Genomic DNA, 22,043 nt, shown 5'->3' with positions numbered 1-22,043 from the left:
CACGGCAGTATGCTTGGTCACTGGTATTTACATTTACCATTACGAAATTAGATTGACAAACTAGGCAGCCTGGGATATTATCAGTAACTGATGAAATTTCAGTACGTTAGTGTCCTATATGCTGAAGTTTGCAGCAACTCCATAGTTCATGAAGTGTTGGCGGAAGTATTGGTGTCTATATTCTCACCACTAACCATTGGATTAATAGTCATTATGGTCACAAATATGAACAATTACAATATTGTCCAATGACTTCACATTCATTCTGATCAACTCGTTTTGAACCTTACACAGATTGTTAAATATGTTTTCCTTAGACCACCGAAGAATAAGGATGTCTGTGCCAACAAGAAAACGCACACACAAATTTCAGGCTGTGTTAACAGAAGTACTGGATGCTTCTGGGAAGAGCATGTGGTGTAAGATTCTTGAAACTGGTTTACAAGAATACCACACCGGAAGCTCACTGAAAATAATGTGTACTTGGAACATAGGTCAAATGTTAATGATTGCTACTCTGGAGCAGTTTCAATAGAACTCTGCTCTCCTGTACCAGTCAAACATTTGATCTACTGCCAGTAGACTAAGTGTAAAACACTACTGTTTGGGAATCAAGGTAGTTGATGGTAGTAGTTTAGGAAGTCTCACTTGCGGAAGGAGGACCACTATGAGGAGAAGAGAAGTGGGAAGGAAGAGCAGGTAAATATTTGAATAATTCAATGACACGTTTCACAGTAAACCAGAAGTTTATTTGCTTTATCTGAAAATTGTACGAAAGGTCCACCTTACACCGGACGAGTCCCACTCAGAATATCGATGACTGCCCTCCTGTTGTACGCCTGGGCAAGTTGTAGAGGCGTCCTACCGTATCCGGCAGCAGATCGGTCCGCTCCCAGCCGCAACAACAGGTTGACCACGGCCACTTCACCACACGCGGCAGCAACCTGCAGAGCCGTCTGCCCGCTGCCGTCCCACGCGTCCTTGTCTGCCCTGTAAAACAGCAAGGCCATCGCGACACCCTGTCTGCCGTGTCCCGCTGCTACGTGGAGGGGCGTCTGCTGCCAGTTATTCCGCGCACTGACATCGGCACCCGCCTCCAACAGCCAGTTTACAGCCCAGACGTCGCCACCCTTCGCCGCCTTGTGAAGTGCCGTGTAACCATTTTCACACTGGCAATTTATGTCCACTCCCTGTGCCAGGATGTCTGCGAGTTCCGCCACATTTCCACGTTCTGCAGCTTCGTGCAGCCACTTCTTCAAGGCGTCCTCCTTTGCGGCACTGGAAAACAGAGAGATTACTTTCCACAGAAATTTACTGTCACAGTAGATAGCCGCAAAATTATTAACTACACCAATTGAATGCTATAAGCCCACACGATCAGTGAGAAATGTGTATTAAGGTTTGTAAGTTTGCTCCAGGATGGGGAAGGAGATTTTGAGGTTACACAGAGTTACTTGACATTTTTAGAGCTCAAGAAACGTCAGAGGGTGGTATACCAAATTAGATCTGACACAGGAAGCAGAAACCAGACAGATACACAGATCTGACAACTACTGCTCTGGTACAAAGTGCTGCTCAGCCTTTTTTGAGAAACTGGCACTAAATTTCACTAGCCTGTCGGGTACCACACAAGAAAGTCATCCATCTGACAAGTTACATTAACGCTACCGATTACGGCAGCGTATCCTCGTACTGCTTATGAGTCCAGTCCTTCACGCTACCCTTTCACCGAACACTCGTTGCTGTGACAGATGTTTAACCTTAGATAAAAAAGTACACCTGTGGGAAGGTACTATCAAGACTAAAGAAATAGTTGTGACAGTTATTTTTCTCTCAATACACTTGAGCATATCACACTCACGTTATACCTGACTACATGATTTACAGATAAATATTCATTCCATTGTGATCTATTAGGCCAACTATAGATGTCTCCAAATGTACCACAATGATTATTGGTATAATATTTTTTCCCTTCGAAACAAATGTTCATCATAACAAAAGAAGACATTTGTTAAATAAAAGCCCAGAAGAAAGAAATGAATATCAAGATTGTTGGCTGCCACCACCTCTAATTCTGCAAGTACTGCTGCCCGATGACTAGCGACATCCGACGGTATTCGACAGGATTGTGAAACTTTCCCGCTGTTTCGTGAAAATTGTTTGGCAATGCACAGTATTAGAGCAGCTTTTGAGAGATTTAAGTAAGAAGCACAGCAAAAAGTAAGCAAAAGATGAGCAGGAAGACCTATTTGGTGTGTTCACCCACAGCACCCACTCTTCACCCCGCAACACGTATCAAGTAAGTGGTTTGTATACAGCAGCAATTGTGGTAGATGGGAACATGTTATTCTGAAGCCTATCTTATATGGAAGTATTTTTTTTATACTGAAATATCCAGCCCTGTAAACCTTTTAGACAAGTGCTCATCTGAGTTAATGTCACCCAAAATTTAATTCCAGCACAGCATACTGAATTTGTATACAAGGTTTTCTATGACAAATGTAACATTTTAAATCATTACATTCAGTTAAAACAAAAATGGAGAACAGTGCACATGCAAAATATACTTAGCACCCACAGCAGTCAGATTAAGAATATTGCTCTGTATAAGGAAGTACAATTCTGCTAAGTTTTTTGGGTCTAACTATGCAAGTATACATTTATGTCCCAAATCTGCACTAAATTTTCACCGCAACTGATTGTAGACTGCAATACTGCCTTCAAAAATACAGCAGAAGGATGTGAAAGTTCCATTATATCTTCGAAGCACAAAAATGCTTACGGAGTGTCTCCTTACAGAATACGCACACTGATAGTCCCGAGTGCGGATCGTGTGGAATATGCGAGATTTACACTAGTGAAATACATACCTCCACCCATTCCTTTGGGAAGTGTCTGAGAGAAGGCTCACTACTCTGTACGTGCTACTTACAAAGACAAACAAAATTAGAATTTTAGCTAACCTGATTTTAGCTTCAACCAAATCCGAGATTTCCGTCATCAGTCGCGGGCAGCAGGCCACTCCCTCTCGCCAGCCCTCCGTCTTGCGGGCCTCCGGAGGGTCCCGGGAGATCACCTCGACGGCGGCACCGAGCAGGCGCGAGCAACAGTGCTGCCAGCCCAGCACCGCACACTCCGCCACATTTTCTAGACACAAATTCTGCAGCAACCAGTCCTCGCAAGCCTCCTTCAGCAGAGGGAGGTCGTATTTGTCTGCAGCCGCGAGTAGATCTGCCGCAGATTCTTTCCCCTCCGGGACCTCGTCCGTGTACACGTAGCGGACGAGCTGCCGCATAGTGGCAGCCTCTACGTCCGGTATCTGGACACGGCCACTGGCAGCTTCCTCCGTGTCGTGCCGCAGTAACATAGCTGCGAAGACCGGGCTCCTGGCGGCGAGTATTAACCTGTGCGCTTCTATTTCACCACCTCGGACACACAGCGTAACGTCGGCACCCGTGCCCGACGTCAGGAGCTCGGACATTGCTTGAACCAAACTGCCTCTGTTACTGGCCATATTTAGCACCTGAAATTGGGAGGTAAAAACGACACATTAAAAGCTGCCCAGTTTCTGATACAGTAATTTAACAACTCAATAATGGCAAGTGAAGTTTGTTTAGAACAAACACTTCAATTTCACCACTTTACCTTCAGCACCTATAAACAAATACTATTAAAGACAGAAAGCAGGTTGCACAGGTCTCAGTGATATCCAAGCTAGATAACAAGCTGTAGTACTGAGTAAAGTCCCCTGCCACCACAAATATAAAAAATCATCCAGCCTTACTTTAAAAAAGCAAAATGTTTACATTATACTCAATATCTATAAGACTCCAGGCTTTAGGCACGAGCAGTTCAGATCATTCTTAAACAAGAAACAAAAGCAGTGATACAACAATCTGACCGAGATAAATGCTCTGCCAACAGCAGTGAAAATTCCATCACGGACCAGCGAACTAACGATTACTTCAACATAGTAGCAAGCATTGGTACCAACAATAAACTGGCAAATGCAGATGCATTAGTTTTAGTTTTGATGCAAGGCACGTACCCACATGTAGTCTCAAAATTACATTAGGTAAATAGAGAGTTGTAATTGTGTTGGCTCTAATGGTGTTCATAGCATATTTAAAATGTAGTGGAGGTTCCTAGAAATAACCTTACGCTATCTCTGTTATTAATGACTCATGGCATAACTGACAGAACTTAATATCCTGCATTGACACCCAGCTATATATATTTTTCAAAAAGATTTTGAGAAAATAGCCTGGGATACAACACACCCATTCATCAAACAAACTTAGCTGTGCTTATCTGGCATTCATGCAAGATGCTCCACAGGGAACAATACACTACCTCACAAGATAAGTGCAGCTGACTGTGTGCACTATGTATTGTGACACCTATTCACAATGGTGTGACATGCAAACTAAATGTTACATTAAACTAGAGTCCACATGTCAAGGATTTAATCAGAAACGACCCCCTCCCCCCCCCCCCCCTCCCCGCAAAGTTGTTTGTTTGGGAGTTAACAAAATCTTTGTCACGGTAACAGATATAACGTGAGATCTACAATGAACTGGAGTCAACACAAACCTGTCAAGAGGGTTGGTTTGTGGTGGTTGAAGGGACCAGACAACAAAGGCCATCGGTCCCTTTTTCCACAATCATGAAACACCCACAAGGAACAAAAACAAGCAACAGAGATGACAAGGGATGACAGAACCAGAAGACAAAGACCAGAAAAGAGGAATTAAAAACACACAATGTGTTACAGTAGTTGGCTAACCATGGAAACAAAAGAAAAGGGAAAAGCCAACCACCAAGAGACAAACTAAAAATCCCAATCTAAAAGCATAAGCCAAAGGTGAGAAACAACAAAAGAGAAACCCTTTGAGCAATAAAAACCCCCTGCACAAATAAAACTCAAAACTAAGCCTGCCGTGACAGCATCATTCATTAGAAGTGCAGGGAGCACATCAGGCAGTGCAAATGCCTGCCTGAGCACAGTTCAATGTGGACAGTCCAACAAAATATCGGCCACTGTCAATGCTGAACCGTAGTGACAGAGGTGGGTCCTCGCACCACAATAAATAACCGTGCGTCATCCAGGTGTAGCCAATGCGCAGCCGACAGAGCACAACAGTCCTTGCGAGAGACCCGGAGGAAGAGTGCCAACCACCGATAGTCTGCTTGACAATCCGAAGTTTGCCGAGTGAAGGCAGGGTGCGCCATTCATCAGCCCAGGTACCGAGAACCTGCTGCCGCAAAACTGAATGGAGATCACACTCCGAAAGGCCGATCTCCAAAGCTGGTGCACCGACAGCCTGTTTGGCCAGTGTTCATTACACGGGATGCCGACACGATTTGGGGTCCACACCAAAACCACGGAACGGCCGCAATGGGCGGGAGAGTGGACGGACTCCTGGATAGCAGTCACCAGACGAGAGCGAGGGAAACACTGGTCGATAGCTCGTAAACCGCTCAGCGAGTTACTACAGATAAAGGACTCACCTGACCAGGAGCGGATATACTCTAGGGCACGAGAGAAGGCGACCAGCTCGGCAGTGAAAACACTGCAGCCAGACGGTTATGAGCGCCGTTCAGAATAATCCCGAGAGTAAGAACAGGGAATTGCAGATTCCGTGGCAGAAACGATGCCGGTGGCGATCGTGGGAACCACCACATCAATGGCACCACGAGAACGAGGCTCAAGAGTGGCAACGCAGGTGAACCAGTCCAGGTCAGCCTTATTCAAAAGCCCATCTGGGGAGGCGCCGAGGTGAGTGGCGCTGGGGCAGTGACAGAAAGATCGGAAAGTGGTCACTACCACACACGTCGTCATGCACACTCCAATGGACAAACGGTAGAAGGCTGGGGCTGTAGACAAAGGTCGATGGCCGAGTACATGCCGTGTGCCACACTGAAATGTGTGGAGGCATCATTATTTAATAGAGAAAGGTCGAGCTGTGCCAACACTTTCTCAGTGACAGTGCCTCTGCCTGTTGCCACCAATCCACTCCACAAAGGGTTAAGGTGGGTTTAAGTCCCCCCCAATAACAAAAAAGGTGGCGACAATTGGGCTATCAGCGCAGCCAATACATGCCGCAAGTCATCACCATCCGGCAGAAGATAGAGACTGCAGACAGTTAACAGCCTGAGGCATCAAAACCCGAACAGCGACAGCCTCTAAAGGTGTCTGAAGAGGGACACACTCACTGTAAAGCGTGTTAAGGACGTAGACACAGACTCCACCAGATACCCTCTCATAAGCTGCTGGATACTTGTAATAACCCAAATAGCCACGGAGGGCGGGGGTTCGCATCACCGGAAACCCAGTTTCCTGGAGAGCAATGCAGAAGAAAGGGTGAAGGCTGAGAAATTGTCGGAGCTCAGCAAGGTGGTGGAAAAAACTGCTGCAGTTCAACTGGAGGATGACATTGTCCACGGAGGAAAAAGGCGTGAAGAGATCGAGGTGGTAGGTTACACCGCTGGATCACCTGCTGCCACCAACTGAGTACCCGTACGATCGACTTTCACGGTGTCTGAGGGTCCTGTGAGATCTAGGTCCTCAGTAGATGCCAGAATCTCGGCAGAGCTCGTACGTTGCAGTGGGGTGGGCCCACCATAAGTTCCTTCGTCTTAGAGGTCTTCTTCTTGGACATTTCTCGCTGCTCCTTGGGTTTCATTGGCTGGGAGGGCTTCACTGATTCAGCCTCTGCGACTGAGGAGGATCGTGAAGCCCTACAACCAGCTGCTTGTGGGCACTTACACCACTGGCGGAAACCTAGGAAAAGAGGGACCCAAAGGACCACTTCTGAGCAAGATGAGCCAAAGAAGTTTGACGCTTCTCCAGCTTAGAAGTGGGGATGGACGTCCCTGATGGGTGGGGGATGTTGTTCCTGAAGTAGGTGGCGCAGGAGCAACAGAGAGTGTAGTGCCCCTCAGGTCAAGGGGGTAGATGTAGTGTTATGGCTCTGGGTGCCGACTGGAATTCGCTGAACTTGATGGGGCTACCACTGTTGTCATAGGGGTGGCATAAGACGAAGTCATTCGCTTAAGATGGAGTCGTTTGTATTTCCTCTTAGCCTCAGTGTCGGTCAGTCAGTCCAGGGTCTTTTATTACATTATTTTCTGCTCTTTCTGTAAAATCCTGCAGCCTGGTGAACAAGGTGAATGATGCTCTCTGTTGACACAGATGGGAGGCAGGGCACACGGAGTATTGGGATGCGATGGGTGTTCGAAATCTCGACATGTGACACTGGAAGTACAGCAGGAAGACATACGGCTGAAGTTCCAGCCCTTAAAGCACCACATCAGGTGAGGGATATAGAGCTTGACGTCACAGTGGTAGACCATCACCTTGACCACCTCAGGCAATTTATCAAACCTCTAACGCCAAGATGAAGGCACCAGTGGCAACCTGATTATCCCTCGGATCTCGAACGTGGCAGATGAAATTAACATCTCACCACTCTAAATTGGCGTGCAGCTCGTCATCGGACTGCAAAAGAAGGTCCCTGTGGAACATAATAACCTGGATCATATTTAGGGTCTTATGGGGCACGATTGTAACCGAAACATCCCCAACTTGTCACAAGCGAGTAAAGACCGTGACTAGGCAGAGGATGATGATTTTATCAAAACTGACCCAAAACATGTGAGATTGCTTTCGGTCACCTATTGCGACAGGCAGGAAGACCGCAGGGCTATTCTAACCCCTGGACCCACAGGGGGACAAACCTGTCAAGAAGCTCTGTTAAAATTCATTCATTCAAATTTAGTTGGCGTACTGGGAATAGCATTAAGCATGAAGTGAAAGGAAGTTGCCATATTTAGTGCATTAATAGCACTACGATTAGCTGGTCTTATTACTGTACACTGAGATAACAGTCACAGTATAGCAACGTGCACATATACTGATGGTGGTAGTATCAAGTACACAAAGAATAAAGGAGGCAGAGCTGTCATTTGTAGTCAGATGAAAAAGGTTTCTGAAGTGATTATGGCCACACGACTGGAATTAAACTTTCCGTGCGGAATGGTAGTTGCAGGTAGATGTACGGCACATTCAATTTCGGAAAGCATTACACAGTTCATTATTCCGAGATCCACAATGTCGAGAGTCTGCCGAGTATACCAAATTCCAACCGTTACATCTCACCACGGGCAACACTGCTGCGGCACTGGCAGAGGGTTGTCAGTGGTAACAGGCAAGCAACAATGTGTGAAATAACCACAGAAGCCAATGTGGGAAATACAATGAATGTATCTGTTAGGACAGTGAGGTGAAATGGACTATGGAAGCAGTGCCTCTGCTAACAGTACATCGCTTCCAGTGCCCGTCCTAGCCTCGTGATCGTATCGTTTGGACCCTCGATGACTGGAGAAACCACGGCAAGGTCAGACGAGTCCCAATTTCAGATGACGGAGTTCTAGTGTAGTGCAGAGCCTATGAAGCCACAGTTGTCAATAAGGCACTGTGCAACTTGGTGATGGCTCCATAATGGTGGGGGCTATATTTACATTACATGGAACTGATCACTTACTGGGAAAGGTTGTTTTTGGCTACCTTAAGACCATTTGCAGCCACTCAAGGACAATGGTCCTGAACAATGATGGATTTTTATGAATGATAATGTGCCATGTCACAGGGACACAACTGTTAGCAATTGTTTGAAGAATGTTGCAGATAATTCGCGTTAATGATGTGGCCACCCAGACTGCCCAATGTGAATCCCATCTAACATTTAAGGGATCTAATAGGGTGGTCAGTTCCAGCACAAAATGATGCACCAGGAATATTTTCACAATTATGGAGAGCAATAGAGGCAGCATGGCTCAATATTTCTACAGGGGACTTACAACAACTTGTTCAGTCCATACTATATTGAGTTGCTGCACTGTGCTTGGCAAAAGGTCCAAAACAATATTAGGAGGTATCCCATGACTTGTTGCCTCGGTATATGCTCACTATTGTTGTCACCTCAGAAGGGTTTCCATCTTGGTAAGATATACAGAACACACATTTGGGAATTCCATTTATAATGCAATTTATGTTACAAATAAATTGCACAATTAATACACACCAGTTTTATTAGATGTTAGACAAGTCCCTGTAGAATAATTTGATTCCTGCCAAACATACACAGCACATCACAAACAAACTATATAACGGATTTGGGATGTCTACAAATCACCACCACTAACTGGTACTGGAGAGGAGAATTCTCTATCTCACCTGATACACAAGCTAGTTGGCAATAAAACTTAACATCCGTGTCTGCCAATCTTTAATAACACAACCCAGAATGGAATGAAATTTTTAAAGATACAGGTAACTCACTTTTGTCAGGTATCATTACATATCCTAATATTACAAAAGCAACAACTAATATGTTCAAGAGAACCACACACCCAACTAGTGAGTGCATCACATGTTCTGGGGAAGTTAATAGATCCATCTTTCATTAAATCCTCCCCACTCCACCAAGAGTGTCTTTCCACCGTCCACATAACCTTCGTAACCTCTTTGTTCATCCCTACGTAATCCCCAAACCACCTTCCCTACCCTCTGGCTCCTACCCTTGTAACCGCCCCCGGTGTAAAATCTGTCCCATGCACCCTCCCACCACCACCTACTCCAGTCCTGTAACCCGGGAGGTGTACACTATCAAAGGCAGAGCCAAGTGTGAAAGCACCCACATGATTTACCAACTGACATGCCTGCACTGTGAAGCCTTCTATGTGGGAATGACCAGCAACAAACTGTCCATTCACATGAACAGACACAGGCAGACAGTGTTTGTTGGTAATGAGGATCACCCTGTGGCTGAACATGCCTCGGTGCACGGCCAGCACATCTTGGCACAGTGTTACACCGTCCGGATTATCTGGATACTTCCCACTGACGCCAACATATCAGAACTCCGTAGATGCGAACTTGCCCTTCAATATATTCTCTCTTCCCGTTAACCACCAGGCCTCAAACTCCACTAATTTCAAGTTGCCGCTCCCTCGTACCTCACGTGTCATTCGACAATATCTTTGCCTCTGTACTTCCGCCTTGACTGACATCTCCCAACCTCTTTGCATTTATGTGTGTCTGCCTGTGTCTGTAAATGTGCGGATGAATATTTGTGCGTGTGCCCGAGTGTATATCTGTCCTTTTCCTCCCCCTAAGGTAAGTCTTTCTGCTCCCGGGATTGGAGTGACTCCTTACCCTTTCCCTTAAAACCCAAAAACCCACATCCTTTCGCCTTTCCCTCTCCTTCCCTGTTTCCTGATGGAGCAACCTTGGGTTGCGAAAGCTTGAAATAAACTTATTTGTGTGTGTGTGTGTGTGTGTGTGTGTGTGTTTATCAACATACCAACACTTTCGTTTGGTAAGTTACAGCATATATATCGAAAGATGCTGTAACTTACTAAACGAAAGTGTTGGTATGTTGATAGAGACAATAAACACAAACACACACAAATTTCAAGCTTTAGCAACCCACAGTTGCTTCATCAGGAAAGAGGGAAGGAGAGGGAAAGACGAAAGGATGTGGGCTTTTGGGTTTTAAGGGAGAGGGTAAGGAATATACATATTGTCTGTATATTGTCTGTCTATAGGGTGACAGACAGATTTTTAATTCCTACTCTGCAATATTGTTATGTAGCACTTCCAACAGGTTTACATCTACACAGCACTGCAAAAAGCTAATACGACTGAATACAAAATTCTTGGAAAAAATGTTTCTTGTGTAGCTTACACCACAATAATGGACAATAAATTTCATGACTATTTCAAAATGTGTAAAAAAAATTAACATGGTTGTCTGTGAGGCAAAGGAACTGTACAACTGGTAGTTTATATTCTACTGTAGGAATAAATATGAAGCCATGTGGGGAGTTAAAACGATAAAACAATATGCTGCCAGTCTACAATTTAGCATAGAATGGCATTCTAAAAATTTAAGACAAACACAAATTAAGAAAACTTCAGGCCTAGATGAAGTACTAGGCAAGTGCCTTGTGATCAAATACCCTTTCACAGAAGGAAGATTTGTACAATTCTGCTACAGCAGTCAGTATGTTTGAAACAAATTATTTAGTTCAGAACTACTGACCAAATTTGCCTTAGTCAGCTTCAAGTCAATGTGTACCATGTTCGTACGTATATAGCATAGTGGTCATAAAAGGAACAGGACTTCCGAGACTACTCCAGCAACATCGGAATTTCATAAACCATATTAAAATGCTTCATTCCACTCGAATTACACGTTTCTATGTCCTGATGCACTCTGAAGTACCTGATATTCAGCTTTTCATGTGGTTTGCGTGATGCCAATTTTCTTGGAGGTCCACTACCGTATCCTGATGTTTCGTTCTTTATTATGGTATAATGTCATTCATCCCAGAAAATGAAAATTTCCACTTGAAATTGAACGTTGTTGAAAGTAGCCGATAGTGCGGAATGAAACACTTCGTTTCAAATAAACAAACTGCCTCAGCGGAAAAAAAAATTAGTAGAAACAAATTTATCTATAAAACAGACAAATTGCTTCTTTAAGACATTAATGGTTGATTGCTAATAACATGGAAATAATATAAAACTCAGAAGATTGAAACTACCAACTTATTTTGGTCTTTCATGATTATGAGAATGTATATTAATTCACTTGATGGCTCCCGGCCACAGAAATCTGTTTTGATTTCGTTTGACGTGGGAGCTGTAAACGAAGAGACCAGCAACATTACGAAGACACAAAACACATACACGGGTCACATGGGGAAGGACCCACCCCACTATAACACACTGCACATGCGCAAATCTGGCAGCTTGGGTGCACCAGCACCTGGCTACTTGTTGGTACTGCCCATACGGCAAACAGCCACACTTCAAGGAGCCAGAAGCGAGAGGAAGGCACTGCTCATACTCTAATTCAGCTCTGCGTATGTGGACGAGCCCGCTGGCAACTGCTCATATGAACCTATAGTATCCTATTCTTCAGTTGACCTACATAACTCAACTGAAGAATGAGATACTAGCACAAGAAAGGAAAAAAGACAAGTAACGTTAACCTCTGTTGACGTATGAGCTGTATACCGAACTTTAGCTGATCTTCATAGGTTAACTGCAGTACGGTATCAAATTAGACGCATTGCAACTTTTTTGCCTTTGCTAGTGCTATTATCCTATGTAGGTCAACTGGAGTACGAGATACAAATTTTACAGGTGTTGCTTTTTTCGCCCCTGCTACTACTAGCAACCTATTCTTCAGCTGATACTAGTACCAGCAGAAGTGAAAATATCGACAGATGTAAAATCTGTATCCCAGGCTGCTAATGCTAGTAAAGACAAAAAAAATCTATGTAAGTAACATTGGCATCCCATACCTCAGTTGAAAACTGTGAAGGCAAAAAAAGCGATATACATAAAATCTTATCCCACACTTCAACTGACCTAAACAGCTAAGCTGAAGTTAAGTGGTATGAATTTTTTTTTCCACCTTCGATACTAATAGTATCGGATGTAAATTATCACAGTGGTACTAGTGACAGTGAAAAAACCTCCAACAGTAAAATTTGTATCCCGTATTTCAGTTTATTTAGGTCAACTAAAGAATAAGATACTAGCATAGGTGAAAAAACTTCAACTGTAAAATTTGTATTCCATATTGCAGTTGACACACCCTACCCTAAGTCTTCCATCTTGATAGGAATACATAAAATCCAAACCTACAAACAAAACCAAAAAATAAAAATTGCTCAGAATGAAAAACAACCTTCCTAAAAATCTCATACACGCTAAGAATGAAAATATGTACTGAAATAATTGGAATGAACAGATGGTTTAATACAAGCGACAAAAATGTTACACAATGTCCAGCTCTATCTTTAAAAACATTTATTTATTTCAATTTACAATGCTGCTATGCCACCGAAGATAACCTATTTACAACCTACAGCTCGATAATAAAGGCATTATTGGTTGTGAGTAAACTACGATACATTGGATCACGTGTAGGCTCCAGAATACAATCTGCAAATAACCAGCAGAACCCTCAACAAGTGAACTATAGTGTGCGCAATCTCCCCCCCCCCCCCCCCCCAACACACACACACAATGAAATATTCACACTAGTAGCTGTAACTGGCCTGGAGACACTGGAAGGTCTCGGAACCAAGCTTTAAATTTTAAGACATTTCCAGTGGCAGATGTGGACTCTGACCACGGTTGTTTGATTTGTCCATAAAAACTGAAGAAACTTCAAAAAGTCGGATATTTAAGGCCAGAGATTAGGCCTGGATTAACTGAAAGAACAAGAGGTTTTAGAGGGGATATTATAGAAGAGCAATTCCATCCATCTGCTTTGACCCATTACATCATGAACCTGGCAGAAAGTCTCCAATGTGGCGCCTATGATTCCACTGCATACACACGGCAACAAACACGAAAATACATATAAATAAGAAAGTTACATTTCCCCAAAAGTACAATCAAACTAAGGGGACAACCATGGGAAACTGGAGGTTTTCGGGTGAGGGCAAGCTAAATATAACAGTAAAAAGAACACACCATGATCCCAAAAGACAAAATGATAAACGAAAAGAAAAAATTTACTACATTCCACTACAACAAAAATGTGCAGGAATCTGACACTTCCCTTGAACTATGAAGGTGAAGATACCAAAGCATGAATACCTACAACTAAAACAATGAAAATTGGCATCCGACATTTCCCTTTACCAATATGTCAACCCCAAATGACTATACCAAAACACTAACACCTACAATTACAAAAATGGGAATCCGTCACTTCAAGTGACCCATATAGATCAACCATAACTGTTGATATCAAAAAATCAGCACCTACAACTACGAGAAATAAAATCAAAACCTCAGAGATCCACAAATCAAACATCACTACATAAAATACATCATTAATACACAAAACATCACAACTGGAGAAGAATTGACAAAAAACCATTTACTTACCACAAGCAAATTCCCGCATTGAAATCTAGATTGGCAAGCCCGCCCCCCCCCCCCACATATATTGAACATCTTACCACAGTACAAACAACAAACCAGTAACATCTATCGAAACCACCACACACAGTGTGTGTGTGTGTGTGTGTGTGTGTGTGTGTGTGTGTGTAGGAGGCGGGGTGTAGCCTGTCCCCGATATTAGATCGGTATACTGAGCATGCAGCAAAGGATACAAAAGAAATATTTCGAGTATGAATTAAAACCTAAAGAGAAGAAATAAAAGCTGTGAGGTATGCTGATGGCTGATGACACCGATTCTGTTAGCAAAGGACCTGGAAGAGCAGTTGAACTGAATACACAGTATCTTGAAAGGAGAATATAAGATGAACAAAAAGAAAAGCAAAATGAGGATGATGGAATTAGTGAATTAAATCGGGTGATGCTGAGGGAATTAGATTGGAAATGAGACACAAAGAAGTAAATGAGTCTGGCTATTTGGGGAGCAAAATAACTGATGGTCATGCAGAGAGGATATAAAATGTAGACTATGGCAAGTAAAGCATTTCTGAAGAGATTTCTTAACATCGAATACAGGTTAACTGCCAGTAAGTCTTTTCTGGAAGTTTTTGTATGGATTGTAGCCATGTGTAGAAGTGAAACATGGACGATCAACAGTTTAAGCAAGAAGAGAATAGAAGCTTTCGAAATGTGGCGCTATAGAAGAATGCTGAAGATTAGATGGGTAGATCACATAACTGATTAACTACTGAATAGAACTGGGGAGAAGAGGAATTTGTGGCACAACTTAACAACGGAGCAGTTGGTAGGACACATTCTGAGGCATCAAGGGATCACCAATTTAGTATCGGAGGGAAGCGCAGAGGATACAAATCTTAGAGGCAGACCAAGGCATCAATACAGTAAACTGATTCAGAATGATATAGGTTGCAGTAGTTATTCAGATGGAAAAGTTTGCACAGGAGAAAGTATCATCGAGAGTTGCATCAAACCAGTCTTGTATATTGAAGACCACAACAAGTGGTAACACTACACTGCGGCATAGCCTATTTAACACATTTTAATCACAAAACGTACATGGCAAAAATCAGAAAACTCACAGTAAATACTGGACAAGACACCAACTACTCTTTTTACGCATATAATGTACGTACAAATAAAACTACGAGAAATGCAAGGGGGGGGGGGGTCCATTACCTAAAATCTACAACTACTGCCAATGTTTAAGAAATCAAGACATTAAAAACTCTATATGAATGCAATGCCTTAAGCAAACACATTGCAGCTAACTTCACTCTTTTACGCTTATTAATCTTAACGAAAATCCGCCGTATTCACACCTTCAACCTCATTCCCGAACACGAATTGGAATACCACATGTTGTTCGAAACAATTTGGCTGCAAAATGTGTTCAACAGTAACTGTCCTCAATCAATCACAATATTACCGATGGCGAGAAAATATTCTTACTTGCTAGAATGGTCAGTACAATAACTGCGACTGAAAAAAAATACACATGAACTAACAAATTTTTCCAAAGCCTACTATAAGAATGCACAGCTTCCTTGAAGCTTACATCACATCATCTACAGTTACTATCACGTGGAACCAAGGGCAAGCATACTGTTTCATGCACACACAATATTTTTGCGGCGAACTAATCTACAATGTATTGCAAGCAGAACACTGAAACACTTTTTCGCGTCATAGGCAAAAAGTTAATAGCGCGACTAAAACGATTAGGACTCACCAGTTACAATGAATGAAGAAATACAGACAGCGAAAAACGAACGGCAAACAGAAACTTCTCTTCGACTACTCAAATCGTCGACCGCAAAACAAATGAACAAGAGAGATGAGAAATTACCAGAGTGTCTGCTACAACGCGAATTGCTACCAACTTCTTTCCTATGTGGTCGAACTAATACATACATCTTTGTTTTTTTGATTTAAGGCCACCTGATAATTTTCAAACAAGAGTGTTGGATGCATTATATAAATTTAAAAGCAGATACACTCAGACAGATGTAATATATGTGTTCTGACAGCATGTACCAGGTTATATTATAACAAGACTGAAATACAATATATATCCAGAATGTGGCAAACGTACAGTTACAGAAAACAGAATTACAAGTAACATGCACATAAAAAGTTATTAAATATTCTGCGCACATCACATCTGCGCAGACAGATCGTTGCGTGTGGACAGAAGATTTGCACCAATCTGAGGTGTGTGCAAACCTGAAAGTTGGAGTTGGAGGTTTGAGCGAAACCTCTCAAATCTGTGGGTTCAAACCACATCTGCGCAGACAAGTTGGAGTGTGTGGACAGGAGATCGCCGCAAATCTGGCGCGAAACAGCTGTTTGTTCAGTCTAGTGTTTGTATTTGTGCGCACAGGGCATTAAAATGGCTGATACTCGTCAGTGTTCTCGAGAGTTTGTAAGTGGATTCATTGAAATATATAGAAACCACAGATGTTTGTGGAAGATTAAAGTAAAGAATGTAGTGATTGAGACAAAAAGACAGGAGCAGACAATGCTCTAATTGAAAAATTGCGGGTATTATTTCACTCAATTCTTGTTTCGATATTGCAGTTGAAAATTCCAAATCCTTGTAGCTCCTTCCTGTTGCTAGGAATCTTAATGTTACCACCAGCCGTTCATGAGGAGAAATTGTCCTTCTCTATGCAAGTACTTTTTCTCATAATGTGAGAGGTTACAAGCCTTAAGAGATAATTATAAGTTTCGACATCCATCCGAAAATAATTTCGCCAGTCGTTAGGTTCGCCCTGCAACTCTCGCAGTAAATTTAGGTGAGAAAACTGCTTTCGCTTTAGCAGCCACTGTCTACATCATTTTGACCGCTTTATCTGTTTCCTGCGGTTGGTCTGAATGTTTTTTGCAACACAAGTTGCGAACACAGACCACAACAGAACTTCCTCCATTTCTATATTTCAAAATAACTGAATTAAATTTTTGACGTTTACGGGGAGCGTAGTCGCTTGCTACTGATTTCTTTTTTACACCGACAGATGGCGGGCGAGTAGTAGATTGGGGTTTGTGTCGTGTGAACACACCACATTTGCAGCGATCTTTTGCATGTACAGACATCTGCGCCGATGTCTGCGCAGACAGATCGTTGCGTGTGGACTGGGCTTAAGGCCACCTGATAATTTTCAAACAAGAGTGTTGGATGCATTATATAAATTTAAAAGCAGATACACTCAGACAGATGTAATATATGTGTTCTGACAGCATGTACCAGGTTATATTATAACAAGACTGAAATACAATATATATCCAGAATGTGGCAAATGTACAATTACAGAAAACAGAATTACAAGTAACATGCACATAAAAAGTTATTAAATATTTTCAGTTACAATACAATCTCTAAAATTTAGTCTAATTTTAAATACTTCCTCATGTTACAGACATATCTAATTTTTTTAATAACTGATTTCGGTTGCTTATTTAAGTCTTTTGACTGTTTCACGTGGTACACTCGTCGTTGGTTTCAATTTAGCTGTCTCGTGTAATAATTTCTTGTGTTATGCTCATGTATGTCTTTATTATAGGAGCCATAATATTCCGATATCCAATTTATACACTGAAACGTATTTTTCTTGCTGCAATCTATATCAAACTATACTCCAGCCAAGTTTCGCCTTTTACATTAAGGAACAATACAGTTTTGCTTTTATATACGATACTGGTTCATCGGTAAAAGATACACGCCACAGTTTTTACATTAATAAATTACTTCGTATTTCCGGCCGAAATCTGCGTTTCCTCTCATTTGATCAACTAAGTGAAGTGATAGTTCCTCTAACCTGTTACGACAGGTGAGAAAATACAGGTTTTGCCTGGAGAATTAATTTGTTGGTGTGGCTATTATCCAAACCAAATATATAAATATTGGTTTTAGAGATTGAAATGTCTTTTTCTTGTACAATTTATATTTATTTGTGTTGCAGGTGCATTTTATATTTATACCTACAGTAAGTAAATTGTCGACATACACTGATGGTACAAAAATGCAGCACCCCAAGGGCAAAATCTTTTTAATGACAAGTGAGTTGACAAGCAGTTAGTTATTCACCGTCGGAGTATACGATAACAACTTTTGATCAAATGAACAAACTTGTCACAGTAAAGGGCGTGCAAACAGCGGCATCAATTCACAATCTGCCCCCCTCTGGCAGACACACAGATGTGAACTCTCACATGCAAACCATCATAAAGGTGCCAAATGGTATGGTGCAATAAACTGTCCTAAGGATCTTTTGCCTATTATCGTAATTCGGCAATGGCTCTTGCAACCCCTGGAGAATGAGTGAATTACTGCATCATCATATCTCACACATCTCATAATGACGAGAGATGTGGTGATCTTGCTGGTCAGGGCAGTTGTTGCACATCATGAAGAGCATGTTGCATCAAAGAAGCCTTATGTGGACGTGTATTGTCCCGCTGAAGAAAAGAATTAAATGGAATGCGCCTATGCAATGTATTGGGCACTGATTATTTTACCCCACAGAAACACCAAGTATGACCATGAATTGAAACCGATCGCCCTCCCCCAACCCCCACCATGGAGTCTGGAATGGACCTATGTGTGTCACGAGACCTGCACATTACACGTGTATGTCCGTCACTTGCGTGCAGACTCAACCTATTCTCATCACTGAAGACAATAGTGCCATTCCGCTCACCTCTCAACACCTTCATGACACCTGAGCACTAGTAGGCATGACTGGTGGTTTCATGGAGCTTGTGGTAACCTGGCCAGAGGCATATTTGGCTTTATCCTGCTGCAAGCAGGTGGTTCCCAATGATGCCCTTACGACACAGCACATGCAACATGAGCCCAGATTTCTTCCCTTAATGATGATTGGCTGGCCACCACTCTTCACACACTTTATCGACATTCGTGTCCATCTCTACAAAGCTGAAGACAAGATCGTGGTCTATAGGTGTGGGAATTTTCTACAGCCCACTGATGAAAGCAACGACATAGAACAAACACATTGTTGCCAACATGTGCAGCACTCTGTTCATACGTCTATCCATCTTCCTGTAGGTTGTAGTTTTTCAGAAAGAATATGTACTCTTCGCTGGGGAAGGGTTGTACCATAAAATGCATCTTTAAAATACTTTACACCTCAAAAGAAGCAGAGTTACGGCCTACAGAGTCGAAACACAGGTATACAAATGGCCCTCGTGAGGAACACATGATCTGCAATGACAGAGAGTTAAATCATTTATGTAGGGAATAAATCCCATTGACTCGACTATGGAACCTTGTAGCACACCATGTTGGACAGTATAATTCAGGTCTGTGATTGATTCTGTTTCCTGCTCTACTACTGAGCGAGGTGTGGTTAGCACACTGGACTCAGATTCAGGAGGACGAAGGTTCAAACCCGGATATGGCAAGATTTAGGTTTCCATGATTTCTCTAAATAGCTTCATTTAAATTCCAAGATGGTTCCTTTGAAAGGGGATGGCCGACTTCCTTACCCATCCTCCACTAATCCGATAGGACTGATGACCTTGCTGTTTGGTCCCCTACACCCAAATCAACCAACTAACCCCCTCTAGAATATTTGATTTCTATGTGCTGTTTCCAACTCATAATGTCCTACTTCTGAACTTTTTCATTATGTCTTTGTATTTCCTTTGAAACCCATTCTGGTAAAGTTTCTCCATTAGATCAGGATGATTTAGAAAGAACCATGAAGATCCCAAGTCTTCTGTTGTCAGTCAAAAGAGCTCAGAATATGTTCAGCTAAATCTGTTAATGAGACTATCAGTGACTTCCTTTCTCTGATATCAAGTTCTGACAAGTATACTACTAAAAATTTAGTTATAAAGCTTACAATTCCATTACTTACTGTCGTTTCATAGATTTTTTGCAAAAGTGGAGATAAAAGATAGTGGTTAGCGTTATCCAAATTCACCTATGTTTCCCATGTGACTTCTGCAATTGTGTCTTTGTACAGTTATCTTAGAAGAAATAAAGAAAGTGCCACCGTTTACTCACCACCTAGCAGTTTCGACATGGAAGATCCAGAAACAGGCAGGGTTTCAGATGGAAGTTGGAGGATGTCTCCGCAAAATAAATTACTTCAGAGAAAGGGAGGCAGCGAAGGAAGAACTGCAAAGATGAATTTGCAATCTACTTTGTATCGGATGTTGGTAAAGTGAAATGGCAAGAGAAATATGCATAAATAAATATCAAGTTAAAAGACAAATGTAATTAAAAATTTCGGAACAAAACCCTTATAGCTTTAGTTATTAACAATATAAGCCATTAATTTGCAAATTACTTTGTATCAGATGTTAACAAAATGAAATGGCAAGAGAAATAAATAAATTTTCGCGCGAAAATATAGGTGTAATTACAGAATTTCCGACCAAAGGTCTTACAGCCTCAGTCATGTTAGTGAATGATATTTTACTTACGATTGTAAATATTTTTCTCCCTGGCTTGTCTACGCCTTCCAAAAACTTCATATGCTCGTAAAATATCCATTTTGGAAAGTAGATCTCTGTTGTCCCAGACCCACTTTTAGTTTTGACCATTTTACGGTGCTCACGATTGTAGTGTGTTTTCATATTTGTCCATTTCCTTTCACACACCACAAGCAGTACTTCAATTTTATCCGAAACTTCTTTCAACAAATCTTTCCTTTTATATCTGTCTTTATATGCAGAATCAGAAGGATCCTACAGAGATTTGTGCATTTCAATTTCTAACAAGAACTGAATTGTTAGATCTGTTGACGGCTCCTGGTTTGCCATTGTCGAAACAAACACAGCAGACGAAGAAAGGAACACAGCAGACGATACAGCAGATGCACATGCTCAAGTCACACAACTTTGACGTGTTTTTGCCCACTGAACTTCAACTACAAACTCGAGACAAAACTTCCCTCAAGCAGTTGTTCAGACTCGCGACTTTAAACAACTGTTGACAACAGTTGAAAACTAAGACAAACTTCGCATTGATAACAGTTGTCAACCGAATTTGTTTGAGTTGGTTTTCAGTGTAAAGGCCCCTCAAGGGGACGACACAGTGGTTCAGGTCGAAAAAATCGATTTTCGGTTTTCATCATATTTTGGTAGATTAAGGTTTTATTTAAGTGCTGTGAAAAGAATTTTGCTGAAAAAAATTTATTTCGAGCATTTAAAGAGCATTTCCCTACCATGTGTGTTTATGTGCAATGCCCACTTTTATGTCATCCACTTTTCTGCGTATATTTTAGATCTTTGTATCCCCTACATTGCATGTTAGGGATTTTTTTGTATTCCCGAGTGTGTTGGCTATCCTTGGAATGCAACGGTCGGTATTCCTTTGTTTCTGCTGTTTGTAAGCAACACGCTTTCAAACACATGGTTAGTTTTGTTCAAGTGTGATTGCGAGTAGTTGTTACACTTACGTTTGCAGTGCTCGTTTACGTGTGTTTTGTTGTGTTTTTCGAAGATGACGAAACGTAAAGGCATTTTCAAAACGACAATTTAGAGGAAACAAGTTTAGAAAGCTTTCTGTACAAGAGGTTATGTAGCCTGGCAACGATGTTTCTAATTGTAATTCTTCCACAAGTGCATCATCAAAGAAGCTCTCACCATTTCAAGAGAGTTACAACTAATTTACTGTAAGTGACAATGGGTGCAGGAACATTTTTATAAATTTGAGAACATTGTCAGATGTAATTTCTGAATTTGTACAATGTAGACAGTGTGGTGAGTCACAGAGTGTGAAAATTTGTGCGAGTGCTAGTGGGAGAAAAGGCCTAGCAATTGATTTGGATTTAATTCGCACTAAATGCTCAGCTGTGATTTCATTTATGAGTTTTTCAAAACCAGATGCAAGTGACCCTTATGAAATTAATACTAGATTAGTTTATGCCTTACGATCCATTTCAAAGGGCATGGCTGCAGGGAGAACATTTTGTTCAGTGATGAACTTACATCAACCACCAAATAAATTTAAAAAACTGACTGCAATATTAGAGAAAGCTGTATGTGAGGTCAGGAA

General features: G+C 41.9%; 1 protein-coding gene across 2 annotated transcripts in view; it reads right to left on the bottom strand.

Moving 5' to 3' along the window:
• Positions 1-727: 727 nt before the first annotated feature.
• LOC126426799 (uncharacterized) overlaps positions 728-22,043 on the bottom strand; it is a 388,288-nt gene continuing 366,972 nt past the window's right edge. The window contains exons 2-4 of one of the 2 annotated variants that reach the window (XM_050088801.1): positions 15,747-15,860; positions 2,967-3,526; positions 728-1,278 (exon numbers count right to left, since the gene is read on the bottom strand). In XM_050088801.1, the coding sequence (XP_049944758.1) occupies positions 786-1,278; positions 2,967-3,517 (1,044 nt within the window). In that variant the 5' untranslated portion in view covers positions 3,518-3,526; positions 15,747-15,860 and the 3' untranslated portion in view covers positions 728-785. Of the gene's footprint in view, positions 1,279-2,966; positions 3,527-15,572; positions 15,687-15,746; positions 15,861-22,043 lie in introns of those variants that run through there. The other variant, XM_050088802.1, reaches the window with a different exon arrangement.

Source organism: Schistocerca serialis, chromosome 11 (genome assembly GCF_023864345.2).
Source record: "Schistocerca serialis cubense isolate TAMUIC-IGC-003099 chromosome 11, iqSchSeri2.2, whole genome shotgun sequence".
Lineage (NCBI taxonomy): Eukaryota > Metazoa > Arthropoda > Insecta > Orthoptera > Acrididae > Schistocerca > Schistocerca serialis.
The sequence above is the reverse complement of the archived record's forward strand: the minus strand, read 5'-3'. Positions and strand labels throughout refer to the sequence as shown.